This window comes from Cygnus olor, chromosome 21 (genome assembly GCF_009769625.2).
Source record: "Cygnus olor isolate bCygOlo1 chromosome 21, bCygOlo1.pri.v2, whole genome shotgun sequence".
NCBI classification, from domain to species: Eukaryota; Metazoa; Chordata; class Aves; order Anseriformes; family Anatidae; genus Cygnus; species Cygnus olor.
This window is the reverse complement of record NC_049189.1, coordinates 2,937,228-2,963,243: the sequence shown is the minus strand read 5'-3', so window position 1 is coordinate 2,963,243 and position 26,016 is coordinate 2,937,228. Positions and strand designations below refer to the sequence as shown.

The window sequence follows — 26,016 nt, the reverse complement described above, 5'->3', positions numbered from 1 at the left end:
ATTTTTGTCGCTGTAGCTGTTATTTACCCGCAGCAATGGTAGCCTGAACACATCTTTTCATAGGCAGGCTGAAAAAGACGAACGCAGGCCTGCCTGAAATGTCTGCACCTGTTTTTTATGGGGATTTTGACACAGATATTGGCAGATTCGGGAACAGTTCCACACAGGGTGGGTTCAGAACATCAGAGCCTTGGAGTCAACAATCCCCCGCACAAAAAATAATGCAGGAAAGGACAGTGTTGAGGACCACAGTAAGTGCTGCCTGTACCCCAGGCCTCACCTTATACGCTTCTTGCCCCATAAGCCTTTCATTTTTTCTGTGGGGGCTATTCCTGCTCTGGCACTTGAGTCTTAATTTTTTGACATGCTTTACTGACTCCTGGGGTGACCAAAGCCCCCCAAACTATGCTTGGGAATAGCCCCAAGGGATCAGCTTCCATCATCAGCCGACAAAAATGAGACAAATAAATAAAGTCCTCTCAGAAGGTTTCTAGGAAAGAAGCAAATAAATAAAAGAAGTTCTCTCAGAAGGTTTCTAACAGTGAACGCTAAGGCAAATGCCGCCGCTTATGAGAAGAGAATCACTCTGTAAAAGCTGGAGAGCAGCTGAGCAGCCGAGGAGGAGGATTTCCGAGGGTTTATTCCCTCACCATCACTGCCTGGGCTCTTCGGGAGGCCGCTCAGGGGCTGAATTTCCCTCCAGGCAAACGCTGCAGCAGGGAGACGGGGCTGCAGCGCCCTGTGATGGCGGACGCCTTTCGGCGCAGCCTGGGCCTCGCTGAGGCGGCGCCGGGCCCCGGCGGCGGAGCGTTGCCGAGCCCCGGCCGCCTTCCCCCGGCCCCTCGGCCGCTTTCGAGCTGCTCCGGAGCCTCAGCAAGGCCCGGGGCCGTTCCCCGAAGGGCCCGGTGGCGGAAGCGGGCGGTGCTGGGCGGGCCTGCCGGGGGGAAGCCGGCCGAGGAGGGGCGGCGAGGCCGGGCAGGGCGCCGGGGAGCCCCCGGGGTCGCCTCGGTGCTGCGGCGGCCCCCCCCCCCCGGAGCCGGGAGCGGAGGGAGAGCTTCTCCGGTAGCGCCTCGAGGATGGTTTCTCCCAAAACGCGCTATTTAGTGTTCTTTCAATACTTTGGCACTAAATATAGGTAGGTGCGGGAGCCGCCCTGTGTGCTGCACGTGAGACGGTGCTGGGGGAGCCCCGGGTGGGCATGGGGAGGCTGCAGGGAGGCGACTGAGGAAAAAAAAAAGAAAAAGAAAAAAAAAGGAAAAAGGAGTGCAGGAGTTTGGGGGAGCACAGAGGATGTTTGGGGGAGTGCAGAGATTTGCGGGGGGGTACAGTGGTTTAGGGGAGAGCTGCTACACGTGCCAAGTCGGTGAGCATGGGCAGGGGATTGGGCTGTGCTTTTCTACTGCTACAGATAAATATTAGAGGGTATTTTGGACAGGAAGAGCAGAAAATGGGCAAAGGGAAAATGTGAAAGGGCAGAGAGGAAGGTGAATGTGGATATAAGTCGGTGGGAGTGCAGGTAATTACATTTCCTGCAGTGTGGTTTGGGAGAGCCGGCGGTGTGGGTAGCTGTGGACGGGGTGGTTGCCCGCGCTGCCCTGGAGATGCAGGTGGAACGAGCCATGGTGCAGAAAGGTAGCTGGGACTGCCTTTCCCCAGGCCTTAAACATCCCACATACGTAGTTAGGCTTGTTTACATAAAAAAGAGTGTGTGGGAGAATTATTGCAGCCCCAGCTTGTGGAATCGTGCCTATCTGCATGAGGGTTTTCCAGAATAACACCACCATAAGCCAAAACCCACACTTCTTTTGCGCAGCAGAGTTTGTCTCGTTGTGGGTACTGGCCTAAATTACCCTGCGTGGTTGCAGGTAGGCCGAGTTTGGCCTCAGGACATCTCTGTGTGCTTCAGTGCTTTTTGTGAGTGGCTGTGACTCCTGGAACAGCGAAGGAAGCTCATCACAAGTCGTCTTCACAGCCTTCGCATCCGCAGGGCCTGCAAGAAGGGGTCCTGCAAGTGGCATCCAAATCAGGCCCTGAAAAATCTTTACCTGCAAACCCTTTTCTAGTGGAATTTGGCTGCCTCATCTTCCCAACCCAACATTGCCCGTCTGAAGGACCAGTTCAGGAGGTAGAATTGGAAGGATGAGTTTTGTTTCCAGTCGTCTTTCCAGAATGCCACCACTGCTTCTGTTTTCATGTCCATTTTTCAAAGTGTTTTGTCCCTGCAAGCTGTGTAAAAAGGTCGAGGTCGCTCAGCAGCAAACAATTTGATAATGAGTGCCCAGCATTAACTTCTGGATGTGTTGGTGGACTCTGTGTTAAGACATTGGGTAGAAAATGCAGGGTCGCGATACCTATCAATAATTATTGTATTTGTTTTGCTCTGCAGTGGGGTCATGGAAACTTCAGTTAACCAGTCAGGGATTGGAGTCCAGAACTATTTGGAGGTACGTCCTTGCTAATCATATTGTCATTAAAATGAAACTTAATGGTTTTGCCCAGGTCGAGTTTGGGGCAACGTTTGGCAGGCCAGGCCCTGCCTGTGTATTAATAGCCAACATTTTCATGATTTGTTCTCATTACCAGTCAGACTCTGTGGTCACAAACTGGAGCAGTGCTCCATGCTGTGCCTCAGTTTACTGGGTGATGGTTCTTGCTTCGCCTTGCCGAGCAGCCCACAGAAGGAAAGTGTGATGAGTTAATAGTTTGAAGAGGAGTTCTCAGGATGTATTTGAATGGCTCCTTGCCTGAGACCATTGTGGAGAAAGTGTATAAATATTGTGCAGATCTTGAAAGAAGAGCCCCAAAGGACTTTCTATCTCATTTATCTAATCCTCTGAACCATCCAGCGTCTCAGCCCCAGGCGCCGGACTTTGGGTGAGCCCAGCAGTTGTTTCGCATTATCCAAGTCACTTTGTTTTAACAAGCGAATGGGTAGGATGGGTGATTAAAGGGGAAGAAAAAAAAAGAAGAAGAAGAAAAAGAAAAAGATAAACTTATTTGGTGTTGTCTTTTCACAGTATCAGCGTTTTGCTGGCCAGTTCTGGGATATGTGCTTTGCTTTCATGTGGTAGTATTGATGCTGGGCACTGCTGAGCAGGGCTGTGTCTATTAGAACCACATGAGATGTCTTAAAGCAAGTTTAATAGAAAACTTCTGGGGCCTGTAGGAATTTATCTTCCTTCCTCCATTTCTGTGCAGCCTTGAACTTCATAACACTCGTTTCCAAAGCCAGGAAGGCAACTGAAGGGAAGGGCAAGATTAAATCTGTAATGAGATCCTTATTCCGTTCTACGTACATTCAGACGTTTGTTTTGTTTGCCATTACAGGCAAGCAAATAACCTGTGAAGTGTAGACTCTGTGGATCAACAGCTGGTGTCATTAGAGTAGAAAGGACTGGTTTGTGAGGGTGTACTGCAGTCCTCCAAGTGCCAAGGTAGAGCTGCTGAGCTGTGGCTGATCCGGAGGCCGGTCTGTAACCCTTTGTCACCGTGTCTGTATCATACAGGACATGCGGAGGTCTGAAGGAGCTTTTTAATATCTCTTTGAGGCAGGCTTTGCAGACAAATATATTTGGAGACAATATATTTGACTTGAAATACTTGCAAGCCCAGCTTGCTTGTGGTGGGTCCAAAGCAGAATTCCAGACCTTGCTTTCCCAGATCAGGATGTTTGAGACCTGTGATTTGTCCCCCTGCAATAAGGAGGGACGTATACACGCTGCAGGACTCCATGCTCTAGTCTCAGTTCTTACAGATGCCCCTCCCGGAAAGGAAAATCTCCCGTGCAGCACCTTTTGCTGAAGTGGGCAGCTGCTACTTGTGCTAACAGGCGCCGTATGCGAGGCCTGCTCGGATCTACAGCATGAAGTTCCTTTTTGTGTTTGGTTTGAAGCATCTCCTGAGCGTGCTGTTTCCCATTGTGCTGGTGAATGCTGCCCAAAACTAATCTTCCCACGTGAAGCACTGCTTTGGCCAGCAGCCTTGTGCCAAGTCCAGATATTATTCCTCATGAAAGGAAAAGGGGGAGAAAGAGAACACAGATGAACTCTGTGCTATGCAAAGCAGCTTTGGTACAACTTCCCTCTCTCAGTTAAGAAAAAAGGAGGATGAAAGAAAGGAAAATTGACTCAGAAGTGTTACCTTCATTGCCTGTTTGTATAATAATTCCAGCAGCATGGGAGATTGCTTTGGAAACCTTTCCTTCCAGCAGAAGCCACTTTCTCGGCCTTTTCTTCTTGGCTTTCACTACGTTTCTCTCTTCCTCTGAGGATGAATTAGATTCTTAATTAGTTTCAGTTGACATAGCACCCATTGAGTCAGCAGGGCTGCGATGACTTGCAACCAGAAGCTTGCACATAATTATTTATTAGAACCCAGCAACTTACAAATTGTGCAGCATCCCTGGCAATGCAATGTAATTCCTTGTGTCTGTGCAAGTAAAACCACCGTGGATGTCTTCCACCGATGAAACCAATAAGCAATCTAGCTGCTGGGAAAGAGCAATAGACACTTATTTTTCCAAAATACCCCTAATGCACATTTTTTCTCTTGAGCACACCCATCCTCAGTTGATCTGTCAGGTTCCTTTTGTGGTTCCCAGATGCTCTGCAGGGGTCTTTGGTGGCTGAGCATCTTGAGCAGTTTTTTATTTAGCCTTCAGGGAGAGAAGTGGATGAACTTTTGCTTCCCAGCCATCGCCGGTGTATGTTAACAGGCCTGTTCTTCATCTCCCCTCTCCAGCATTTGTACAGGGGGAGAAGAGAACAGAGCTGTGAATAATAATAGCAATCTGGAATGTGGATTCGTATCGTTCTGGCACACAACAATGGAAATTTCAGTGGGATTCAAAATATGGAAGTGCTTAGTGAATGAAGCTGGTTAGCAGAAAAGACCTACTAAATGCAAGTAACGCTTTCCCCTGCATTGCTGCTGTGCAGGGTAGTACAGGTGCAGAGGGACGCCCAGGGATGCTTGTTGCTGCCCCAGGAATATTGTTGTCTGGAACAGTTATGGCTCAGGAAGTAAAGGCAGGATGGAAGTGGGGGCGATCCAGCTCAGCAGGTGCCCAGCCAAGATTTCAGTGCCTGTGACCAAGCGCCTGCTGAAGAGAAGGACACGCGTGCTGTCTGGCCTAAAGAAGGGAGCAGAGACCTGCGAATTTTGAGAACACAAGAGGAGAACCCAGCTCCTTGATTCCTGCATCTCCTCTGCTGCTTTTCAGCTGGACGCCTGCGGGTAAATTGCTTAACTTCTGCTTCAGCTTCCCCCGCTGGAATCCAGAGATGATGCCCGGCAGGGCAGGGGCCTGAATTAGCGGCAGGAATTTTCGAGTTCCTCAGATGACAGGCCTGCTTGGTTTAGGCATTTTATTTTTTTTAAGGTCAGGAAAACCTGGTTGCCACTCAGGCAATTACTAAATGTAAATAACACATCTCTCTTTTGCAGATCAGCGTGGGTTACGTGAACAGATCAGAGTATGTAGGAGCCAGCAGAGGACGGTACCAGCTGCCTATAGGCGCCCAGGCCGTCTGGATGGCACAGATAGCAGACATACGCATAGGGGAGGGGTCAGTAGTGAATTGCCTGTGAAGAAGTTCAGCAGTTCGGAAGTTCTCTCTGCAAGGAGATTATTTCTCTCTGTAAGGAGAAAAGCGTGCAGGAGAAGGGCAGCTGTGAAAACACCCCGCCTTGGAGCTGCCGTTCAGTCCTACGCCTCTGTGGGTTCCGTGGCCGGAGCGGGGAGGCAACCAGATTCACCTCGGAACCTGCAATCCTCTCCTCCTCCCCAGTCTGCTCTCCAAAAATGCTTAACCCTCGCAGGCAGAGAAGAGATCCAGACCTTTCAGTGTTCCTGGTATCCAGCTCTGTCCAGATGCAGTGCTTGAAATCGGATGCGGTGCGGGGATCCAAAGTGCTGCGTCCAAACTTCCCCAGGGCCATAGCAAGAAAAAAGGAGGATGTTCTCTCCTCTTCTCTCTTCCTCTGCCTCCCCTCAGCTCTCTTCCCACTGGCACTTTCGTGCCTGGCAGGAAAGGAGGGGGAGGAGAGGCCGGGGGAAGAGGAGTCTGCAAAACCCAAACATATCTTTGCAGAAACTTTGCTCTTAAAAGCAGCTTCTGCTTTAAGACAAATTGCTGAGGCACATGCCAAGGTCTGCTGCAGAAAACTATTTGATTTCTGTCTGCTTCTCTCTGCTTAAGGGTGATAAATAAAGATTTTCATTGCTAATTGTAACCACATGTGAACTCCAAATAGAAGGATTAGGAAGGGGAAGAGGCTAGGGTCATTTCTGTTCTGTTTCCCAGGCCTTCCTCTGCCGCTCAGTTACGTTTTTCCTTGCCTCCCTGTGCTTTTTAATGGTGCGTTTCTGAGAGCCCAGAATCCTGTCTGCTCAAGTCGTAGGAATCTGGAAGGCATTTGTGAGTCAGCAATTCAAGCTTTATTGACTCTTGGTACCAAATTGAAATCTAATAAAGACCACTGCTGGGTTCACTGCTCAGGAGGGGAGATGGGAGAGCAGGAAATTTCTAGCCATTCATCTGCTTTTCTGCTTTTCTTTGTTTTTTTTCCCCAGTCTTGCAGATACGCTTCATTCATAGACCCTAATAAATTACGTCGGATTTTCTGTCTCAGGGCCTGTCGTCACAAGGACAAAAACTATTTTGCAGCTCTGGTAACCTACTTTCCAACCTTGCTGTATGGAAGACGTGCTGTGGTTTTAACATTGTTTTAGGAAGTTGCTGCAGTCCCAAAGGTTTCTGACCCACCAGAGTTTGCCTTTGCCCCTCACCAAAACCCACCCTGCCTTTGCTAAACGTAGACCTGTCTGGGAAGACCCTGAAATAATTAGCATCTAATTAACTGTGTTAGCATCTCTCCCTCCATTTTGTGTGCGTTTTCTGATCGTCTTGATTAGAAGACACTCTCTTAAGGACTGTGGAAGAAGGGAATATCAGGAAGCTCCAGCGTGTGACCGCTGGTGGCGTGTGGTTGTCCTGTGGTTATTTGTGCCTGCTGGGATGGCTCAGCATCTGCTCCTCCACTGCTGGTGTGTTTTATGAGAGCCGTGCCTTGATTCTTAGATCCATTTATATATCTCAGTGGGACTAATAAACGCGTTACATCAGTGCTGTGCTGCTTCTCGTCTGGTCCCCTGCTCCTCCTCCACTCGTAACAACTAATGGAAGCGTGTTGCCTCCTGTAGCCCTGCTCCTGTCGGGGGTGGAAAAGAAATCCTGCCTGCAGCAATAGCTGCAGTATTTTACACCTTTCTGGCCTGCTCTGGAAGCAAAGGATGCAGCCTGAGCTCCGTCAGGACTCTTGGCTGTGATGGCGCTCTGCCATCCCCGTGTGTTGGTTCTGTCCCTTCGGGGCTCGAGTTCTGCAGCTTTCCAGGAGCGTGCACCGTGCTGATTCTGCCTGCTGCTGGTGGAGTCTGAGTGCAGTTCTCAGCAGTGAATTGCAGGGGTTGTGTCTGGGTGTAAATGGGTAGCTCTGCCCTCTTTTCTACTCACCTAATGGTATAAAGCAAAGGATGTGGAGATACCAAGGACTGTGGTTAGCAAGGAGGAGGGCACTGCTTCTCCTGTTCATGGTTCTGTCTCGTGTTGACTTGCAGAAGGCAGCACAGAACCTGAAACCCGTTGTTCCCATCAAGTTCCACATCTCCAGCCGAACAGACAGTGGCGTTCATGCACTCTGCAACGCTGCTCACCTCGACATCCAGCGGGCGCCTGGGAAGCCAGCTTTTCGAGAGAGAGAGCTCATCCATGGTCTAAATCACTACCTGAAGCCCGAACCAATCCGGTGAGTTGGTGGCAAGTCAAAATCTTTTATTTCACCCTTGCTGGAGAAGAGGGGAAATGCAGCAGTCATCTCCCATCTTCACTCACAAGATACATTTTTTCCTGTTTTGTGTGTTGGCAAATCACTCCTGTGCACGTCTCTCTGCTACTACCAGACCCCTTGTACATTCAAGATGAGTGCTGTTATACTGTTGCTCTTACGAGATCATCTGTGCTGGCACCACTAAAACAAAAAATCCTGTGAGAGACGAGGGTCACCATGTGCGTAGTGAACCCACGGGGATGACTCTCATTTTCCGTGAGCCAGATACGTTAACTTTCAGTGATGCTTTATTCCCCAAACTCCCTCATTTTCTTTGCTTATTGAACCAGCACCTAACAAAAGCTCGGCTGCAGTATCGCATCTGACTCGTACCTGTGCAAAAAGATGAAAAACGGACAAAATTGCTTTTAGTGTTAGCAGCCCGCTCCTCCATCGACATCAACTTCTTTTCTTCCAAGCTAGACCACAGCTACCACATGACATGATTTAAAGAAGTTGCATGACAAGCTCCAGTTTAATATTTTTATAACAAAATTGGATTGGTTTTGCTCAATGGGATAGATAAACAGTCCTTATCCTGTACCCAGCTGTAAATGACTAGGGAGAGCTGCGTGTGAATTTAGTAAGGGGGTTGGTACAACAATTTGCAGAGAACAGAACAGCTGCCGTTTCTTTCTCCTATTTCCTTTTCTTCTTTCTTTCTGTTGGAGTTATTACTTCTTGCAAAATCTCAGGATGGACTTATTCTGCATGAGACCCAGGTCTAAGTGCCCACCCTCAAAGGCAAAAAACCAGCAGTTTTTGCCAGGAACTTGCATCAATTAGATAAGCAATCGCTATGCCTTGTGAATTTTTCAAAAGGTGGATTGAATTTAATTTTCTTTGCTTTCCTTTCCAAGCTGTTGTGCAGTTTCTCTGTCAGCTGCCAAACAGTTGCTGTGTTCTCCCCCAAGCACGGGTGCATTTTTATGGTTAAAGTGTAAATCGAATGGAATATTGGGGTTTTTAGGCTAAAAAACAGATCTGGGCTGGTGCTGTGGAATCAACATGCCATCTACCAGCAGCTGCTTTGCAGCTCTCTGCTTTTTCTTGTGCTACTTTGTCTTATTTGCATGAACTGAAAACTGTTCAAGGCACAGACCGTCCCTTATGAGGAGTGTGGCAAAGCGCTTCAGTGTGTTGTACAAGAAAATGGGTGTTTTATAGGGAGTATTTGGGTGAGCAGCAGAACCGTGATGCAGGACGCCAGGTGGTGATTACTCGGAGGACCTGGCTGCTCTGTTTCATGTTACTGCACTCTGGTGCCATCAACATAAGGGAAGATTACGGGGACAAATTCCCCGTGCCAGAACAAGAACCCAGGACAAAAAAGCAAATCCCTCCCCACCCCAGTGATGGGATTGTTGTAAGAGTAGCGGCATGACTACGAAGCACCCTCCCCCTTCCCACTTCACCCAGCCCGCTTTAGTTTCTAATCTCCTCTTTGTGAAACAGGGCCTGACCCAAATGCCGACGCAGCAAGGCCTGGGATTTGGGGGCTGACATCATACTTGCATCTGTCCTTCGTTTTGCAAGGGAGGATTCCAGTTCTCCACGGCCCGTGGAACAGGGAACCCAGCTCTAGGTGTGCAGGCACTCAAACAATTTGGGGTCTGAGGGAAGGAGAGATGAATGATGACGTTTCTTTTCTCCCAGGAGGTCCTTCATGTGTGTCCCCCACTCTGTGTAAAGTAAAGGGTGAGATGGTCTGGCTGGGTGAAGCTGTGCGCGCTCTGCAGAAGGTGTTGATCTCCAATTTAACCAGCTTTTGACTTTTTCAGAGCGTATTGCAAGCTTTCAAACCTTCATCTAAGGTAGGAGCCTGAGGAAAGCTATCCCAGGTTGCAGTCTTCTCTAACCTTGACTGCTCAGGTGGGTGTTCAGGCACCTCTGCAAGGTGTATGCCTCTACTTTTGGAAGCAGTGAACCAGATTGCCTGCCAGAGGTAGGCAGCTGGCCCACGGATGTGACAGCAGTGAGACGTTGCAGCATCCCCCGAGGTACCCACGACTCTGCCGCGTTGGGCAGACTCCAGTTAGGTTGCAGAAATGCTGCGTCTGCATTAGCAGTGTTAAGCAGTGCTTATCCCCCACCTCCAGACTTCTGCTGTGCCATGTCTAGAGGGCACCTTAACTCCAGGGAACGAATTCCAACGTATGCTGATGGTCACGAAGGCGTGAGATGGTGGTGACCTATTACAAGAGCCCACCTTGGTACCCTCTGCTTGCCTGTGCCGAAGCCGTGCTTTGTGCCTGCAGCTCTCATGGCCTGAGGACTGAGCTTTGCACCGCGTTCCTGCAGGATTTCTGGAGGTGTATGGCAGTGGTGCTTTGCATTTATTTAAAAGCGGGACCTTTTCTCTGGGGGCTCTCAGCTCAGGGTGACAGGAGCAGAAGCTGCAGCAGCTGTCTCGGAGCCAGCTGCGTTCCTTCACCCCTGAACAAGCACCAGGGGAGCCATCGGAGGGTAAAGGGGAATTGTAAGTAAAATCCTTGGAATCTGAGCTCAGGAAGGAGGGGAGGAAGGCGCTGTAAAGGCCTTGTTACGGGAGGCACGTAATTCCTGTTGATGGCTGGGTGTTTCTTTGTTGTTGTTGCTTTAACCGAACATTTCCCCCAAATACTTCCCGCTCCTCTTAAACCCCTTCAGAAAGGGTTTTGGGAGCAGCGTAAGGACCTCACCACTTGACGGTCCTACACCTACAAGTCTAGTTACTTCACTGGCCTCTTGAAGTAGCAGCTAGATTCCCTTGCTTTGTGAGGACAAAGAAAAACAAAGGAAATTTTGACAGAATACAAAGGAACGTAATTGGCACAAAAGAAAACACAGGGCTGTGTTTGAACTACACTGCCGATTTGGAGGCGTCACGCTTGTTGGGATGAGTAAACACCTTTTTGCAACTTTGATGGTTTGTCCAGCCATTCAGACAAACAGATTTGTGTTCTGGCCTCTCACTTGCCAGAATGGCCAAGCAAGTCTCTCTCTCACACGCTAGCCAAGTTGCCTGTTTAAGTGATGCCTAGGAGGTACTATCCCTTGACAGCTTTCACCTTTGAGATATATACAAAGAGTTTAATGCAGCTGCTGTGTAGGAGAGCTGGAGATGAATTCTTTTCAGACCGCGGCATCTATTTAAAAAAAAGTATATTCTGAAGCAGAATTTGACTTATGTGAGGTTTTGGTTATTATTTTTGCTCAGACTGAAAACTAGGTCAGCATTTGCACACCCTGGGAGTCGAACACTTTATGGATGCCCTGGCAATAAGAAGGAACCTGAAGTAGGTCACAGTCTCGATTACCTTCCTTAAAACACTCAAACAGTCGTTTGGGAGTCAAAGCTGGCTGATTTTCCAGCCAGAGGGTACCATTGCCATAGTCTGTTCTGTGTCACCAGCTGCAGAATCTCAGCCCCTCTCCCCTGAATTTAGGCTTGTAGCTTGTGGCTTGTCATGTCCTCGAACCTTCTCGTCCTACCAGACCATGGCACGTGTGCAGGGTTGCTGTTGAAGAGAATTTTTTAGCTAGCATCTTCAAAAGGAGGCAGCGGTGGGATCTCACAGACGGGAAGAGCTAACGCCTGGCAGGTACGTGCCAGGAGGTGGTGTCTTCTGATAAATCCAGGACTGTCCCTACCAGGAAGGCAGTCTGAGGTTATCGGGGTGCAGGCGGCTCTAACTTCTCCCTCCTCCCTTGGGCTGAACCTCTTAAAAATGGTTCAGCTGCTTTCCATTAAGGAGCTCGGTGACGGGCATGAGTCTAAGTGCATGCAGCAGCCAGCCCCTCCCTCTGTAAATAGTACTCTGCCAAGAAGAATTCTCTCCTAACGCTGGGTAGAAAGCTCAGCACTTTTATGTGGTTGCAGGCAGGGGGTGATGGAGGGAGACATCTTTGTGAGAACTCATTAGTGTCGATAGAGCTTGGAAGGGAAACCAGATTCCAAGCTGGCTGGCTGTATCGTCAGCAATAATGACCTGCTTTGTAGCTTCGCTGCACGACGGGTCTCTTCTATCAGCTGATCTGCCTTTAGATCTGCGTAGCATATTTGAAAGGCTCTTGTCCACAAAGATCAGAGCGTATTCCGCAGGTGGGGCGACCTGAGGAGGACTTTGCTATCACCTAGGCAGGATAGAGCAGTACAGCAGATTGACACCTTCTGTTCTGGTTCCAGTTTTGTAAGTACACCATAAAAGCTGTCTGGGTGGCAGCAAGACAGAGCTGGGATTCCGCCCACCTCCTGCAAATTGACACTCACTTTCTGTTGTCAGAGGAGAGGGAAGGATGTCCTGCTGGAGGACACCTCTGTATTTAACACGTTGGTGTTTCTCCTTAGATGTCTTCGGTTGTGTTTTTTTTTTTTTTTTTGCCTTCAGACCCTTCTGAAATGTAGGCTCTGTCAAAAAGCTGAAGAATGCTAAGAGTGTTTATTTACCAGCAGCCTTGCAAAAATTGGGATGTTAACAAGGCCTGAAACGTGGTATGTTTGAAGAACGGGTGGAATAAATACTGGAAAAACACTCCTAGCTTGAAAGAGCCTATGGTGGCAACTGCATCTGCTAGGAGAGTCAGGAAAGGATGCCTGCAGTGAGGAATCGTGAGCATAAATGGGTTTTTCTGAAGGAAGCACTCTATCAGAGGGTATAAAAGGACGTTTATTTAATAAAAATCACATAAGCGTTAACACGAGAAGCTCAAGGGAGATGAAATGCTTGTGGAGACATGTAGACAGAGGAAAATAAATGGCATACTTAATTATATTACTGTGTTTAGAGGAGGCTGGAGGTCCTAGGTTCAAACTCCATTACAGGCCTGGAGGATGTAGTTTGCATTTCTTCTGGGAGTTTATAGCAGTGGACTTGTTATTGCAAATCTTTGTGCAGGCCTGCAGCTCAGCTTTAATTTCTTCTTCTGTGGTCTGAGCCTCTGCAGTCAAGGGGTATGAGCCAGAGGCACTTAGGCTGGCAGGAATCCCTGAAGCACCAGCCTTTTGAAAGTAAATAAATAGGTTTGTCTGTTGCTTGCTCCCAAATGGTATCAATTTTTTTTGTCTGCCTTGGATCCCTTCTTCTCCGTAGAGCAAGCTCCAAAGCGAGGAGGGCACGCGGCAGGAGAGCAGCTGCCTTCTCATGAGTGGCATCCCCTAAAGCAGCAGCTGCAGAGAGAGCATCCCGTTGAGACGGTGGCTCCTCGCCGTATGCTCCCAGCAGTACGGTGAGAGCCACGACGCTGGGCTAAGGGAAAAATAACTCCAGCAAAACCTGCTGCTGACATCTTCAGATCAGTTGTAGCACTCTGGGGGAGGTGCAGGGAAGCTCTGCTTTCTCCCTTGCCAGACAGAAGGGTGTTTTCCCCTCTGACAACCTTTGTACCCTCCTTCTGGCTACCGAGCTGTCCCCGTTCGATGCTAATAGTGGCGTTGGCTTAGGGAAACCAGGCAGTTTCTCCCGGTTGCTTATAAGGGGGAGTCCAGCAGCCTCGCAAGCTCCTTGGATTAACTGCCCAGAGTCGCTGGAAGGCGAGCAGACAGAACCATTCCCCGAAGCCATCTTCTGCACGTGTGAAGTGTGAGGGTCCCCAGGAGCTCTCCTGCCTGCAGCATTCTGCTCTTTGCAGACCCGGTGGTGGTGGGATGCTCCTTTCTTTTCGCTGCTGCAGCAAAGGCCTGTTTGTCTTGGAGGTTGTGGGGGGAGGCAGGAGGGAAGTGACCTAGTTTCCACTATTTCCATCTGCTACAGTGAGCTGTGAGGCTGCCTTAAGAGGGAGCACAGGGAGTGCTGCTTTGGGCGTGCAGGTATCTGGTGCTGGGAAGTTCCTGCTTGCGTGTGGGGCCACGGCTCTGCAAAAGGCTTGGGCATATCCTTGTGAGGGGGTAACTCGCTAATGGCTGTGTTGTGGGTTTTAGTGCTTTCCAAGTCGTGTGAATCCAGGTGTTGTGCACCACCGAGAGCGATGCCAGCCCTTCTCGTGGGTGCAGCAAGGCCAATGGGAAATGCAGAGGAAGGCCTAGGATGTCCCGTTGTGTTTTAGCGTTTGCAGACGGTCACTTGCACCAAGAAAGGGATTCATGAGTGAGAAACACAAGAGTACCCGGGCTGTAAGTTCTCTCTTATGGGCTTGTTAAGGCTGCTTGACTTCGTATTTCCCCTTACCCACATATCTTATAGGACTGGATCAATTGCCAGCAGAAGTGGTTCCAGCCCGATGTCCGTTGGTGTGCTTTTGTGATGGCTTTGACAAGCGAAACAGGAAGGTGGCTGTTTTCCGTCACCTCTCAGGGCATGGACATCCTTGTCACAAAGAAAAGCTTAAAACTATTTGACTCCCTTCTGCCTATCTCTCTAGCAAAACCAGGGTTGAAATGTGCTCTAAGTATGCGCTGCTTTTTTGCCCCCAGGAAGATGCTGAAGCATCTGGATGGAATGCAGTTCAGGTGATCTCAGCCCTCCCCAGTTTTCCTTGAATGAATAATGGTCTGTGAGCCAGAGGACTATCAACAAATGCTGAAATGCCAAGGGAGTATGTGTTAAAATGCCTCTTCTGTGGGACAGGGTTGTTGGGAACTCCACGTGTGCCAGGGCAGAAAGAGGCAGGAAGGTCAGAGGGAGACAGCTGAAAGGAAGTGAATTTGGAGAGGGAAGAGACATTTCTTGGTGGTAGCTGTGGCTGGGACATCTGGTTTTACCATCTACAAAGCTTCTCTTCCAGCTAAGTTGATGCTGTCCTGGAGACTTGAGGGCTAGACTCAGAGGGCTTTGGAAATATTACTGTTATGGTAAGTAGTCTTTTGAAGGCAGGCACAAACACACTGCCTGTCCTTTGAGTCAGTGCTTCACAGCTGCACTAGGGCAGTTCTGAGCCAAGCGAATAGGTCTGGAAGAGCTCAGCAGCTTGGGAATGATGCTGCATTAATTAGTTTCTAGCTTGCCAGCCTGGAGCAGGGACAGAGTAAGCATTTCTTCGCCTGTCAAATTCGGCGTAGAAATTCCCTTTATGGCTGTGCATTAAGGCAGTCAAATCTTTGAAAAAATGTTAGGCTGTGAGCGTATCTGGGTGAGGGCCACAGGCACGGAGATGTTTTCGTACAGGGCTTTAAGGAGACCACTCTCCTTCTGTTTTGGTTGGCCTAGTAGGGAAGGTAGTGGATGAAAAGTCCAAAGGGAATTATTTCCACAGCTGCTTTGGTACAAAGAGGATTAATTGCTATTTTCTTTGTTCTTCTAGCATAGTGGGGATACCAAAAAATTGGTAGGGGTTCTTGTGAAATACACACTTGACATTTGGAACAGCCACTGCAAAGCTCAGGACCTGCTGTGGTCGTGGTGTAGCACAGCATAATATTCTCCATATGTGAGATACATTTCATCCTGAGGATCTTGGGAAACCTCAAACATTGCCCTGCTTGTTTGTTTTTGGAGGACTTTCCCCCAGGCGATTCACATTTGTGCATGCATATGAACGTTTCAAAGAGCGTGCACACACACGTGTGCCTTCAGCACCTAACTGGGGGGGAATAACGCAGCCCCCTCAGCGGTGCTTCGCCGTGCCGTCCCCGAGAACAGGAACCCGAACGTGACATTCAGGGGAGGGAAAGCTGTTGGCAGCTGAACTTGATTATTGGCTGGAAGTTCGGGCCAGGATGCTCGGAGTCACACCAGCGAGATCGCTGGGAAGCGTGTGGGTTTACAACAGCAGCGGTGTCTCCTGTAAAGAAGACTACCACAGCATGCCAGCATTTATTTCAGTAGCTGCTAAAGTGTGTTAGAAGGGCACGGTGTTGGCAGACACCTGTGGCAGCCTACGCTTGCACTTCTTGGTTAGCAGTCAGCTACTGACTGGCGGGAGAGCAGGATATTTGGTGTCTTGTAAGTGCAGTTTCTCAAAGCATCCATTGCATGTCTTAGTTCCATACATGTGGAGACCAGCAAAAGTGTGCGCATCGGTGCATGACGTTTCTGTCTTTGTCATGACGTTTCTGTCTATCCCATTCTCTTCTTTTCTACCAGCATTTTGAGTGCCTATCGAGTGACCAGTGACTTCCACGCACGCTTCTCGGCGCTGTCAAGAACCTACATTTACCGGCTGCTGTTGGGCTGCGCTCACTGGTCTGAAGTACCCGTGTTCGAAAGGGACCTGTGCTGGGCTCCTCTGGGGGGGTAAGTGTCTCCAGAAACCCTCCCCGGGCAGCTGCCTCAGCGTTTGGGGAGGAGGTGATGTCCGTGTGTAAGACCAGACCCCCAGTTCACACTGGAAAGAATTCTCTGTTGAAATCAGCGGAACTGCACTGAGTTACGTGCGGTGAGACCTGGGACTTAGAGCTCTTTTTGATTGTGCTGTCAGCTCTTCGTTGTGCCAGCCGTTACCGTGCTTGGCACTGCTGAAGTGCTCGGTGACTGGGGTCGAGTCCCAGAAGGCAGGCAGCAATGAAAGCTCAGAATTCTTGTTGGTTTTTTTCTAATTTTTGGCCTGTTTCTGGTGATGGCTGCCTGTAAGCCAGCTTTCTCCTTCCCAATCTGGGTGCTTGTATGTTTGAATAGTAAGTGAGAGCCCATGACTCTGAGCAGCCCTACGATAACAAACCGGTGTGTCTGGCTCAGCGTTCATCTGTGCTCGTGGAGTAGCCACTGAGTCATAACAAATTAGTGCTTGTATGTGGAAGGGAAGAAAAACAAGTTCAGTGCCATTTAAAAACACTTAGGACATGATAAACAGCGGGTAAGGAAATAACAAACAAACCCCAGAAGAAAATTTGTAATTGTCTTTTAGATGAGGTTGTACTGAGATAAATACACGTTCAAGAATACTGGAGGCTTTCACAACATTCTAGTTTCATTCATGTCCAGTTTGCACACCCATTCCATTCCTATTATTTCCTAATTTCATCTTTTCAAAGGTTTGGAAAAACATCACAGTGTTTGACATTTTCTTACCTGGCAACATCTTTTTGAATTTATGAGATACTGCAAAGGATTTTGGTTCTCTTGTCCTCTACTCTAACCAACAGTTTGGACAGAGCTATTTTTAATTCAGTTGTTATCGAATTTAATTGAGATCCTGCAGCACAGCAGGATAAAGGTTTGTGAAGAAGACTGTGCCTGCCGACCCCTGACCTAGCCTGGGGTTTTGAACACCATCAGACCTCCGGTCATTTGGCATCTTGCTTTGTGGTTTGGGCCGTTCCAGGAGAAACTCCTCTTGCAAAATGCGTTTCCCCAGTTCTGCAACGTTAAATCTGCATGCTAGGGTTAAGCCTCTCATCAATTAATTAGACTTTGATGCACACAACATACTTGGTCCCACGTAACGCTCCTCTCTTTTTGCTCTGCATGTTTAATTTCAGCTACCTGGACGTGCCTGCCATGCAGGATGCGGCGCGGTTCCTGCTGGGAACCCACGACTTCAGCACTTTTCGCTCGCTGAACTCTGAAACACCCTTTCAGTCTCCGATCAGAACCATCGTCCAGGCAGAAATCCAACCCTCTTCTGGTTTCCTGGCTCACCACTACGAATCCAGGTGAGAGCCTAGCTGGGGAGCTGCTCTGATCAGCTAGTGCTTGCTTGGTCCGAAAAGCTGCTTTCCAGCTTTGCGTTGAGAACTGACCTCCTCCTCCTCCTCCTCCTCCTGCATCGCCTTCCCAGCCCTGGGTGGTGTCAGCAGGGCTCTGCCTGATGACGGTATGGAAAGGACATTTCTTTCCTTCTCCTGCCCAATGTCCTCATGGAGAAAGCTGAACAGGCCTGAGGGTGGGGGAGCTGGTCCAGTTGTTTGTGCAGTAAGGCAGGATGGTGTAAACTGATGTATGGAGCCTGGCACAGAGCAATCCTAGGGGGTGCTTCCAGCATTTACACTCGTTTTGGTTGCTAAAGGCCAGCCCTGCCAGGGGACGGGATTTTTTTTTCCTGCTTCTATCCTAGCTTTGCCTACAGGCTGCAAATAGGAGGAAAAAAAAACCACCACCTAACACCTAGGTCACTGCTCTAGCTCTGCAGATCCACTCAGTTCACACCAGCAACTCCTGCCTCCTTCCCAGGGGATGTTGATGAAGGAAAACCCGATATTCCTCAGTCAATACATAAACAACAGATTGTTGCGTGTCAGGTTCTTTCAGGACCAGGTCTTGCAAGTATTGAAATGAAGTGGCTGGATGTCTTCTCTCCCTCTAGCAGAAACTGAAGTTTTTTTCCTAGGAAGATCACGGGTACTTAGCATCCGAGCATGGCCCCTGCTTCCGTGCCTCTTTCTTTCAGAGAAGTGTGGCTGTCGTGCTTCAGCTTGAGAGCAAAAGCTGCTATTGTTTGTCTCCAAACCACGTTTGCCTTGTTTCTGAGTAGAAAAGCCTTTTCTTCATAGTTTTCCCTCCGTTAAATTTGAATACCTCCTGAGCCGTCTGCAGCAGTGAGCGCCACGCTTCAAGCTTCAGCTGGGCCTCGCTGCAGTTTGCAAATAGCCCGCTCTTGTCTTCCAGTGGCGTGTTTTGCCAGCAGTAGTGTGGGACAAAACCCAAAAGGGAGCTGCAAAAACAGAGAGATCTGTATGCTCCGAGTCTTTCAGTTCCTCCCAGTCTCCCTATTCAGGGTCAGGAAGAAAAAGGCATTTTGTCCGACCGCTGCTTTCCCTGCTCGCTGTTGGTGCCTCTCAATACGCAGCCGCGTTATGAAGAGGCACCCAGTTGGGTGCAGCTCCCCGCTGGTGCTCCCTGCTGCACAGGCACACGGACACGGGCAGCCAGCACCAGCTGCAGCGCTTCCTTCCTGCCTCCTTGCAGCACTGTCCCCCCGAGAAAAGGCGGGGGGAAACGGGGGCTGTCACCTGGCTGCACTCCTGCTGCTCGTTATTGGGTTGCCACTGCCGGATGGGGAACGTGGCCTCCCTCCCTCCGGGGTGGTCATACCTAGGGACACGAGTAACAGCCAAGGGCGTCACCCCCAGGCTCATCTTGTCCCTTGTGATGAGAAGCAGTGTGAGTGGCAGAGACCTGAGCTAACATGAAAACAAGGTAAGTATTAAGTAAAATAAGTCGTTAAGTCTCATCAAGGCCACCCCTGAGTGCCTAAGGGCCAGGTTACCTCCCCAGTCCAGACCTGCTGTTGTCAGTCCAATCAATGAGATTTGGCACAGATCAGCTTTTTTATGTCTTCGATTTTAATGTAAAAAAAGGGAATTTGCCACTCCTTGCATAACTTGCTGCATAAATCCATCCCACACAAGGCCAAAAACAACTCACGAGAGAGAAAGCAACCCTAAAAATTGGATGGAAAGCAGCAAAGCTGTTGCTGATAGGATATTTTTGCTTGGTGACACGCGCAGCCACGCTTGTGTTTTGTAACAAGCCGTTTTTATAAAAGCGTCGATATCGATTGATTTAATGAATGTTTAGGCTGACGGGGGTGGCTTCGAGTAGCCTCGTTTCAATGTGTTTAAATAGCACTTAATTAACAAAGCATTATAAAGGAGTTGTTAAATAATATAAAACAACTTTCTGACCTAGAGAAAAGTGATCCGGGGTTAGTGGGTTTGCGGCAGGCTGGGTGGGCGGTTTTGCTTGGTTGGCTTTGGGTTTTTTACGGCGTCCTAGTTCCTTCTGATCTGTAAAACACTCCCTGTGGGGACGGGTGCAGCTGTGGAGCTTGGAGTTTGGCTCTGCCCACTCTGCAAGTAAGACAGCAAATATGCTCGAGGTGCACGTGTATTTCTCCCTGCAGGAGCAGAATGAACCGTCCCCGCAGTGAAAGGCTCTGATAGCATTAAAAGCTTATAAATAGAATTTTTTCAAAGTCTAATCTGCGGCGCTTTATTTTCTGCTTCGGAGGGAAGAATCCGCAGAATGATAAAGCACGGTCTCGTAGCGAAATAATGCAGCTTTTCATTCCCATTCTTCCCTTCCTTTCTGAACTTAAACCAATCTTCTGAATTGACCGCTTGTCCGCGTAAAAGGCTAACTGTTAAAATGATTCCTTCCGTCAAACGCAGTTGCTCAGCAACAGTGGAAGTGGAGTCGGTGTTCCTGCCCTACAGAATGCCTTTGAATGCTAAGGATGTGTTCGGAGACTTAGCCCCGTTCCTGGGCAGTGACTGCTGTCACCTGTTTTCGAGCTGAGCATGTATTATTCATCGCAAGGTGCTGCCTTCTGCTGCCAAGTGGAAAAGGCAGCCAGAAGTTTGGCTGGTAAGCGAAATTATCGGCGAGATTGACAAGGAAAAGAAAGTTTCCCTCTTAAAGAAAAATCCCTTGTTCTCTTTCAAAGCCTACATGGTGTTTTTCCTGAGCACCTCGAGCTGTCTTTCACAGCTTGGTGTGTCCTGTCAAGGCCACCAAGCGAGGAGAGTCCTGGCTAGAGGCCGTGCATGCAGTTTGGAGGGGGGGCTTTGCCCCTCTTTGAAAAAACTGCCTCTTGTGCCTTGCTAGAGCCGAGCAGCACCGTGACCTCCATGCGCTGGGACTTTGTGCACGTGCCTCGCGCCGCACGTGTCCGTGTGCCACATACATCGTGCTGGAGGGAGAGCAAACTGCATGTAGGTGACAGAGCATTGTCATTTCCCGACATGAAGAGGGATCCGGGGGCAGAAGCTGCCTTTGCATTTGCCAACACACACAGCAGGGAGGGCGAAAAGCAGCGATTTATCTGTGAATCCTGAGAAGACGGCTTGTGGCCGCTCCCTACAGTGACAATTTCACAATTTCTCTTCCTGCCAGCCCTGCTCTGATGCCTGTGAATCCTGTTGTCCCCACTTCATCTTCCTCCTGTCCTTCACAGAGCTCTCTCCCCTCCCAGGCCATGGGCAGCCCCTTCCGTGGTGCCCAGGTGTCCCTAGTAAGCCCAGCCTGGCCTTGTGAACCCCCCAGGCAAATACCTTGTGGCTGTGCTCTTCCCCCAGCTGTTGCCAATCTTTGTAGCCCCGTGGTGCAGGTACTGGGCTCACTGCGAGGAGGAGAGGCGAGATCTTGTGTGTAGGTGGCTGCCGTTCTATGTTGCACAAGGTAAACTTGTCTCTTTTTGTTTTAGGAATGCTGTGGGATATAAGGAGTGCTTAAAAACTGTTAGTTAATTTAGCTTTTGTTGTTGTTTTATTGTACTTTGATCCAGGTGACTTCTGGTATTGCCTGCTAGCGTGGCAGTCTGGGAGTGCAGGTTCTGAAATGCAAACCTGCTTGTTTTGGGGCTCTGTTGGTACATCTGACGTGTGGGGATGTTCCCACATGGCTGCCTAATGCCTCTATCAGTTTTTTTCGTCTGAAGGAAGGAGATGTGCACACAGCTTCTTCCCTGCAGGACTGCTCCTGAGAATGGGGTTGCGCTGGGTTTAGTTTTAGGGCTGGTGCTGGGACATCAGCAAAACCACAACGTTTTTAGAAAGCAACTCGTGACGATTTGGCAGGGGATGCAAACATCAGCGAGGCGTTGGACTAGTTGGCCTCGAGAGTCCTCGCAGGGAGGTGTTTTGCAGCAGCCCGAGGGCCCGTCTGGCAGGCTGGGCCTTCAAATGCTGGAACAGAAGTCATGCTTACCAGTTTCTCCTCCATCTGAAGGCTTCGGATTTGTAGCTGAATTGTTGCTCCTTAATCTCCTTTTCCATCCTGGAGGTGTTCTTATTGATAACTGTCTTTTGTTCCAAATCCTGTTAGTTTAAACTGATTATTTTTTATCGCGGGGAGCTTCGGTGCAGCTCAGTGGTGGCACTAAGCCATCACTTGCTGCTGTTAAACTCCTCTTTTAAATGCTCGAAATTCGGGTGAAGGAAGCGTTATTTGTGCCCAGAGCGAGTGGCAAAGCATCCGGGGGCCTGAATGTGTTGCCGTGCTTCTGTCAAAGCTTCTCTTCCCACGCAGAGCAGCGTTGAGCAAAGATGGGCCTCTGCCACGTGCAGGGTTGTTGGGAGTTGAAGTTTTGGGGTGGTAGGGCCTTGGGGTCATCCTGCCCGCCTTGGGGTACGCGGCAGCCTGTCCCTGGTGGGCAGCTTTGCCTACAGCAGCTGACTCCTGGCGGTCCCAGCAGGGCAGGAGTGAGCCTGAGGAAATGAATGACTGCCTCTGGTGCCGTGCAGCGCCTGCTTCACGTGGCCCTCTTCACTCTTGGGACAGCAAGTCTGCTTTTCTCATCCGCTTGCATTGTTCCTTCTCTGACAAAGGTTTCTGTCTCCTTTATTTCTCATCATTGTTACTTCTCCCTTACAGAACAATGATTTTTTTTCCTTTTCAGCCGTAACTGACCTATGTAGTTGTCCCCAGCAAAGATGCCCAGCAGCATTTGGGTTGGAAGAGTTGTGCATCGAGTTGCTGGCTGTTTGCAATTTCAGCTTGGTTCTGCTGTTGACTTCTGCAAAGGAAGCTGCCCGCACTTGGTTTCGCAGGTTCCTGAGTGATCTTCGAAGCAGGCCTGGAAGATCTCAGCTTCTTACTCGTTCTGCTCGCTTGCATTCAGCTGCGGTTTGTACTTTTCTTGTGAGAAGGTCTCACGTTTGAGATGTGATTTTAAACACTTGTTTTTGTTTCTTCCTTTAGGGGACTGGAGTTTTGGGAGTTGAAGTTCAGGAGCAAATCGTTTCTTTACCGGCAGGTACTGTTCAGCTCTGTGTTTGGCACATGCTTTGCCTCCAAGATCCACAGGATCACTCTCGCTGTACCTTGGTCAGATTTTAATGTCACATCCCTGTTTAGTGTCATCGCAGGGCTTCATGCCATACAGGGACCTGGCCTCAGAGGGGCGAGGCTCTACATTCGCTGTTTGACCCAGCAAAACCAGAACATCTCAGGCCTGTGTCTGAAACGACCAAAGTCACAGAACCATGTGGGAGGATGGAAAGTTTTGTTTTCCACAACCTCCGTCCTTGCAGGCTGAGTGGTAAAACCAAGAGCCATATGTTCCTGCTCTGCCGCGTGGCACCGGGCCCAGCGAAGACCGCCTGGAATTTTACTTTCTGGCTTCGGAGCATGAAGTAATTCTCGGCGTTGCACAAAGGAGAGCTGGGAAGACCTGCAGCAGCTACGCAGGCACGGCTGCAGGATCTTTCCCTCTGTCACGCTGACTAGCCTCCGCTGGGTTTCCTTTGAAATAACTCCAGTGGGGTTTTTGCTGCTGTCCTCAGGGGAGATGGCTCTCCCCGCAGCCTCATGGATTGGGAGCTGGCTGTTCTGCCTGGCCACGGTCACACTCTGGAGACAGAGTAGGCAAGAGAGGACTTGTTTTTGGAGGAGAGAGGGGGTGTTTTGTGGGAACAGCGAGCAGCTATTTTTTATTCTGTTTTGACAAACCCAATTCGTTTTTATCCTGTGCCAAGCAATGCTCTGTGGGCTCTCTGACAGTGGGTGTCTGGATCTGAGCAGGGGAAGGACGAGAACATGCTTGAGAAGGCTTGGTGTACTGCAGGGATTTGCTTCATCAGATGCTCTTGTGACAAGGAGAAAATGCTGGTAACCCATTTAGTGCATGAGACTGGAAATGCTGCTTGGTGATGTTGTGCAGAAGGAAACAGCTACAGTGACACGGAGCCTGATGCCCTCTGCGAGCACAGCAGCAGCCTTGGTGCCAGCTGGCAGCCTGTCGGGGGAGCAGGAACAGGCTGTGCTTGGTGAACTCGCCCTCTTGCACCTGAGCATCTGCTTCTGCACTCCATCACAGAGGGGGTACGAGGCTGGGTGTATAGCTGCTGCCTTAAGTAGTGCCATCCGGATGCTTTTGTAAAAGAAAAGGGTTAAAGAGCCTCAGAAGCTGTACGTGTTGCTTTTCCCTGCACGCAGGGATACGCCAAGCCCGTGGTCATTGCAGCTGCCTGCCATTAGTCTGCGTTTACACCAGCTAACTGTGAGACATCAAAGCTAAAGGCATGGCATGCAATGACCTCTAGTGAGGGGTAGGTAAAATAACACACGTCAGGGATCTCTGCTGCTTCTCTGTGCCGCCAGAATGGCCCAAAGGTGGGCTCTTGGCACAACATCGTGCAGTTTAAGACTGGAGCAGGTAGGGAGAGACTGTGCCTGCCTTTGGGTAAGACATCTTTGCTATTTGGACCTTTCTTTTTACTAGGGATGAGCCTGATCAGGTTGCTTAGTGGACCTTGGTTTATCCTTTTGTAAATGCTGATGGGTAGGACACCTGGGCTGGTGCTTCATCACAGCACTGCGCTTAAGCCTTTGGAGAAGGTCGTGTGCTTTCTCTTTCCTCCTTCAAAGGCCGTAAGTAGAGTGAATGTTTACTCAGGCCAAACGACTGATCGTGCCTGCACAAGTGGGGACGTGTTCTGCACGAGGAGGTGAGCAGCGGTCAGGACTCTGCCCTCGGAGAGATCCCTTTGGTTCACGAAAGGGGTGAACAGCACACGGGGCTGTGACAGAGCCAGTCACAGGCAGTGAGCATCTGGTGCGCAGGTGGCATTGGCAGGCATGAGTCCCGGCACAGAAACTCTTCGAGGGGTGGTTTTTAGCCAAGAGAATGCTGAAATGAGAGGGGCGTGCAGGCAGCAGGTGAGCGCTGGGTGTGAAGTTTGTGCTAACCCAAGGCTTGGAACTGCTGAGTGTGGAGGGAGGGAAGGGAAGCTGGGACATGCAGAGGTGTTCAGAACCCCACCTCGATGACTTGGGGGGCGTCCGGTGGGCTGTCTCACTCGGTGCGTTTTTTTTTTCCTTTTACATTTTTGGCTTTCTGAGAGAGAAACAGGCCCCTCCGTAGTCCCCCCACCTGGAAAGAGTTACGTGTGTGTTAAGAAGCTGTGAACCCCGCTGTGAACCCGGCAGGCATGTGTGAGCTTCCTGCCTCAGCCGGGTGTGTGGGTGCTGCTGCTGGCTCTGAAACCAGCCGGCCCCTGCTCAGCTCTCTTCCCACGTGCGATGAGAGCGAGCCTCCGTCCCGGGCAGAGCAGTGGAGCTGGAGGTTGTGTTCCAGGTCCTCATCCCATTCTTCGTAATGCCCACAGCTGTAGGGAGGGAAGAATTACAACAAGCAGAGTAATTTTGCCCGTTGTTTCCCTTTTCTGCCACCAGCTTTGGCCTCCAGAAGATGCTGTGGCAGTGCCCGCTGCAGGCAGGCTTAGCAGCCGTGCGTCGTGTCGCCCCCGTCGGCGCAGGACCCGAGCTGCCTGTGCGATCCCTGCTCAGAGTGGAAAGAAATCAGGGTGACCGCAGCTGCTGGGGCATGCTCAGGGACTAGGGAGCGTGGTGCTTCTGAACAAACACGCACTGCAGGTGTTCCCTGGGGGTACGGGATGCCAAGCATGTACAACGGCAGCCTGGACTTGCTGAACCCTGATGGGCGTGCCTGTGCCGTGATTGGGATCCATCAGTGGCATCTAAAATAAGGCCCAAAGCATCCTTCGTGTGTCCTTAACATCCATCTGGAGCAGGAGCAAAGTAGTGGCACTGGGAACAGCTGCTGATGGGGGGACAGCAGAGGAACCCCAGCAGAGGAACCTTCTCAGCCATGTTCTCTGTCTTTCCAGGTCCGAAGAATGGTTGGGGCTCTAGTTGCGGTTGGCCAGGGAAAGCTAACGCCTCACCATATAAAGGAGTTACTGGAGGTAAAAGATGCGCGGGCTTTTCCGCCGCACGCCATGGCTCCGCCGTCTGGACTCTTCCTAAAATCCGTGGAATATGACGAAGCAGGTGGGTGACGGCAGGCAGAGGCTTTTTGGGAGTCAGGCCTAACACCAAAGGGAGCAGAAATGTCCCCGTCCCCCTGGGGCTGACATCACATTTCTCTGCTGCTTGCTTTGTCGTAGCAGTGATCCTTCCTGCAGTCCCCCATCTCCCTGCACATCCCCACAAACATCTCCCCAGCGGTGCTCTTCCTACCAGTGCGGGTGGTGGAGCTGCCTGTGCCAGTGGGGAGGGAGCCCAGGCAGGAAAAGACCACAGATTTAAAGTGCTTTCTGTGCCATCTTTTTCCCTAAATCAATGGTTTTTGTTTATTTTTTCCCTCTCAGATTTGCACACAACAAGGGCCCCAGGAGAGTAGGAGCTCTGTCGGATACAAGTGTCTGGAGGACTGTTGGTGTGGATGTGGCACTGAGGTCTGCAGGGCACACAGCGCATGGTCGTGTCTCAATAAACATCACTGACTGTGACCGCAGGCATCTGCCATCGTTTGTTCTCGCTCTCTGAGACTGCCAAGGGGAAAGGAAGGACAACTCGGTTCTGCTTTCAG

The 26,016-nt window shown here is 50.1% G+C and overlaps 1 protein-coding gene across 1 annotated transcript; it reads left to right on the top strand.

The window, feature by feature from the left end:
* Positions 1 to 931: 931 nt before the first annotated feature.
* Positions 932 to 25,936, top strand: PUSL1 (pseudouridine synthase like 1). Its single transcript, XM_040533374.1, has 8 exons — positions 932 to 1,135; positions 2,387 to 2,444; positions 7,619 to 7,806; positions 15,888 to 16,037; positions 17,222 to 17,395; positions 22,383 to 22,437; positions 25,313 to 25,475; positions 25,796 to 25,936. Exons 1-8 carry the CDS (start codon positions 1,077 to 1,079, stop codon positions 25,825 to 25,827), a joined length of 879 nt encoding a protein of 292 aa, XP_040389308.1. The 5' UTR covers positions 932 to 1,076; the 3' UTR covers positions 25,828 to 25,936.
* The last annotated feature ends 80 nt before the right edge of the window (positions 25,937 to 26,016 follow it).

What these genes read in the sequence shown, in the direction of transcription:
- PUSL1 (XM_040533374.1), top strand. Translation starts at nt 1,077, where the DNA reads ATGGTTTCTCCCAAAACGCGCTATTTAGTGTTCTTTCAATACTTTGGC. An exon ending in CTGAAGCCCGAACCAATCCG is followed by an intron (nt 7,807 to 15,887) that starts GTGAGTTGGTGG and finishes CTTTTCTACCAG; the next exon opens with CATTTTGAGTGCCTATCGAG. An exon ending in AATCGTTTCTTTACCGGCAG is followed by an intron (nt 22,438 to 25,312) that starts GTACTGTTCAGC and finishes CTGTCTTTCCAG; the next exon opens with GTCCGAAGAATGGTTGGGGC.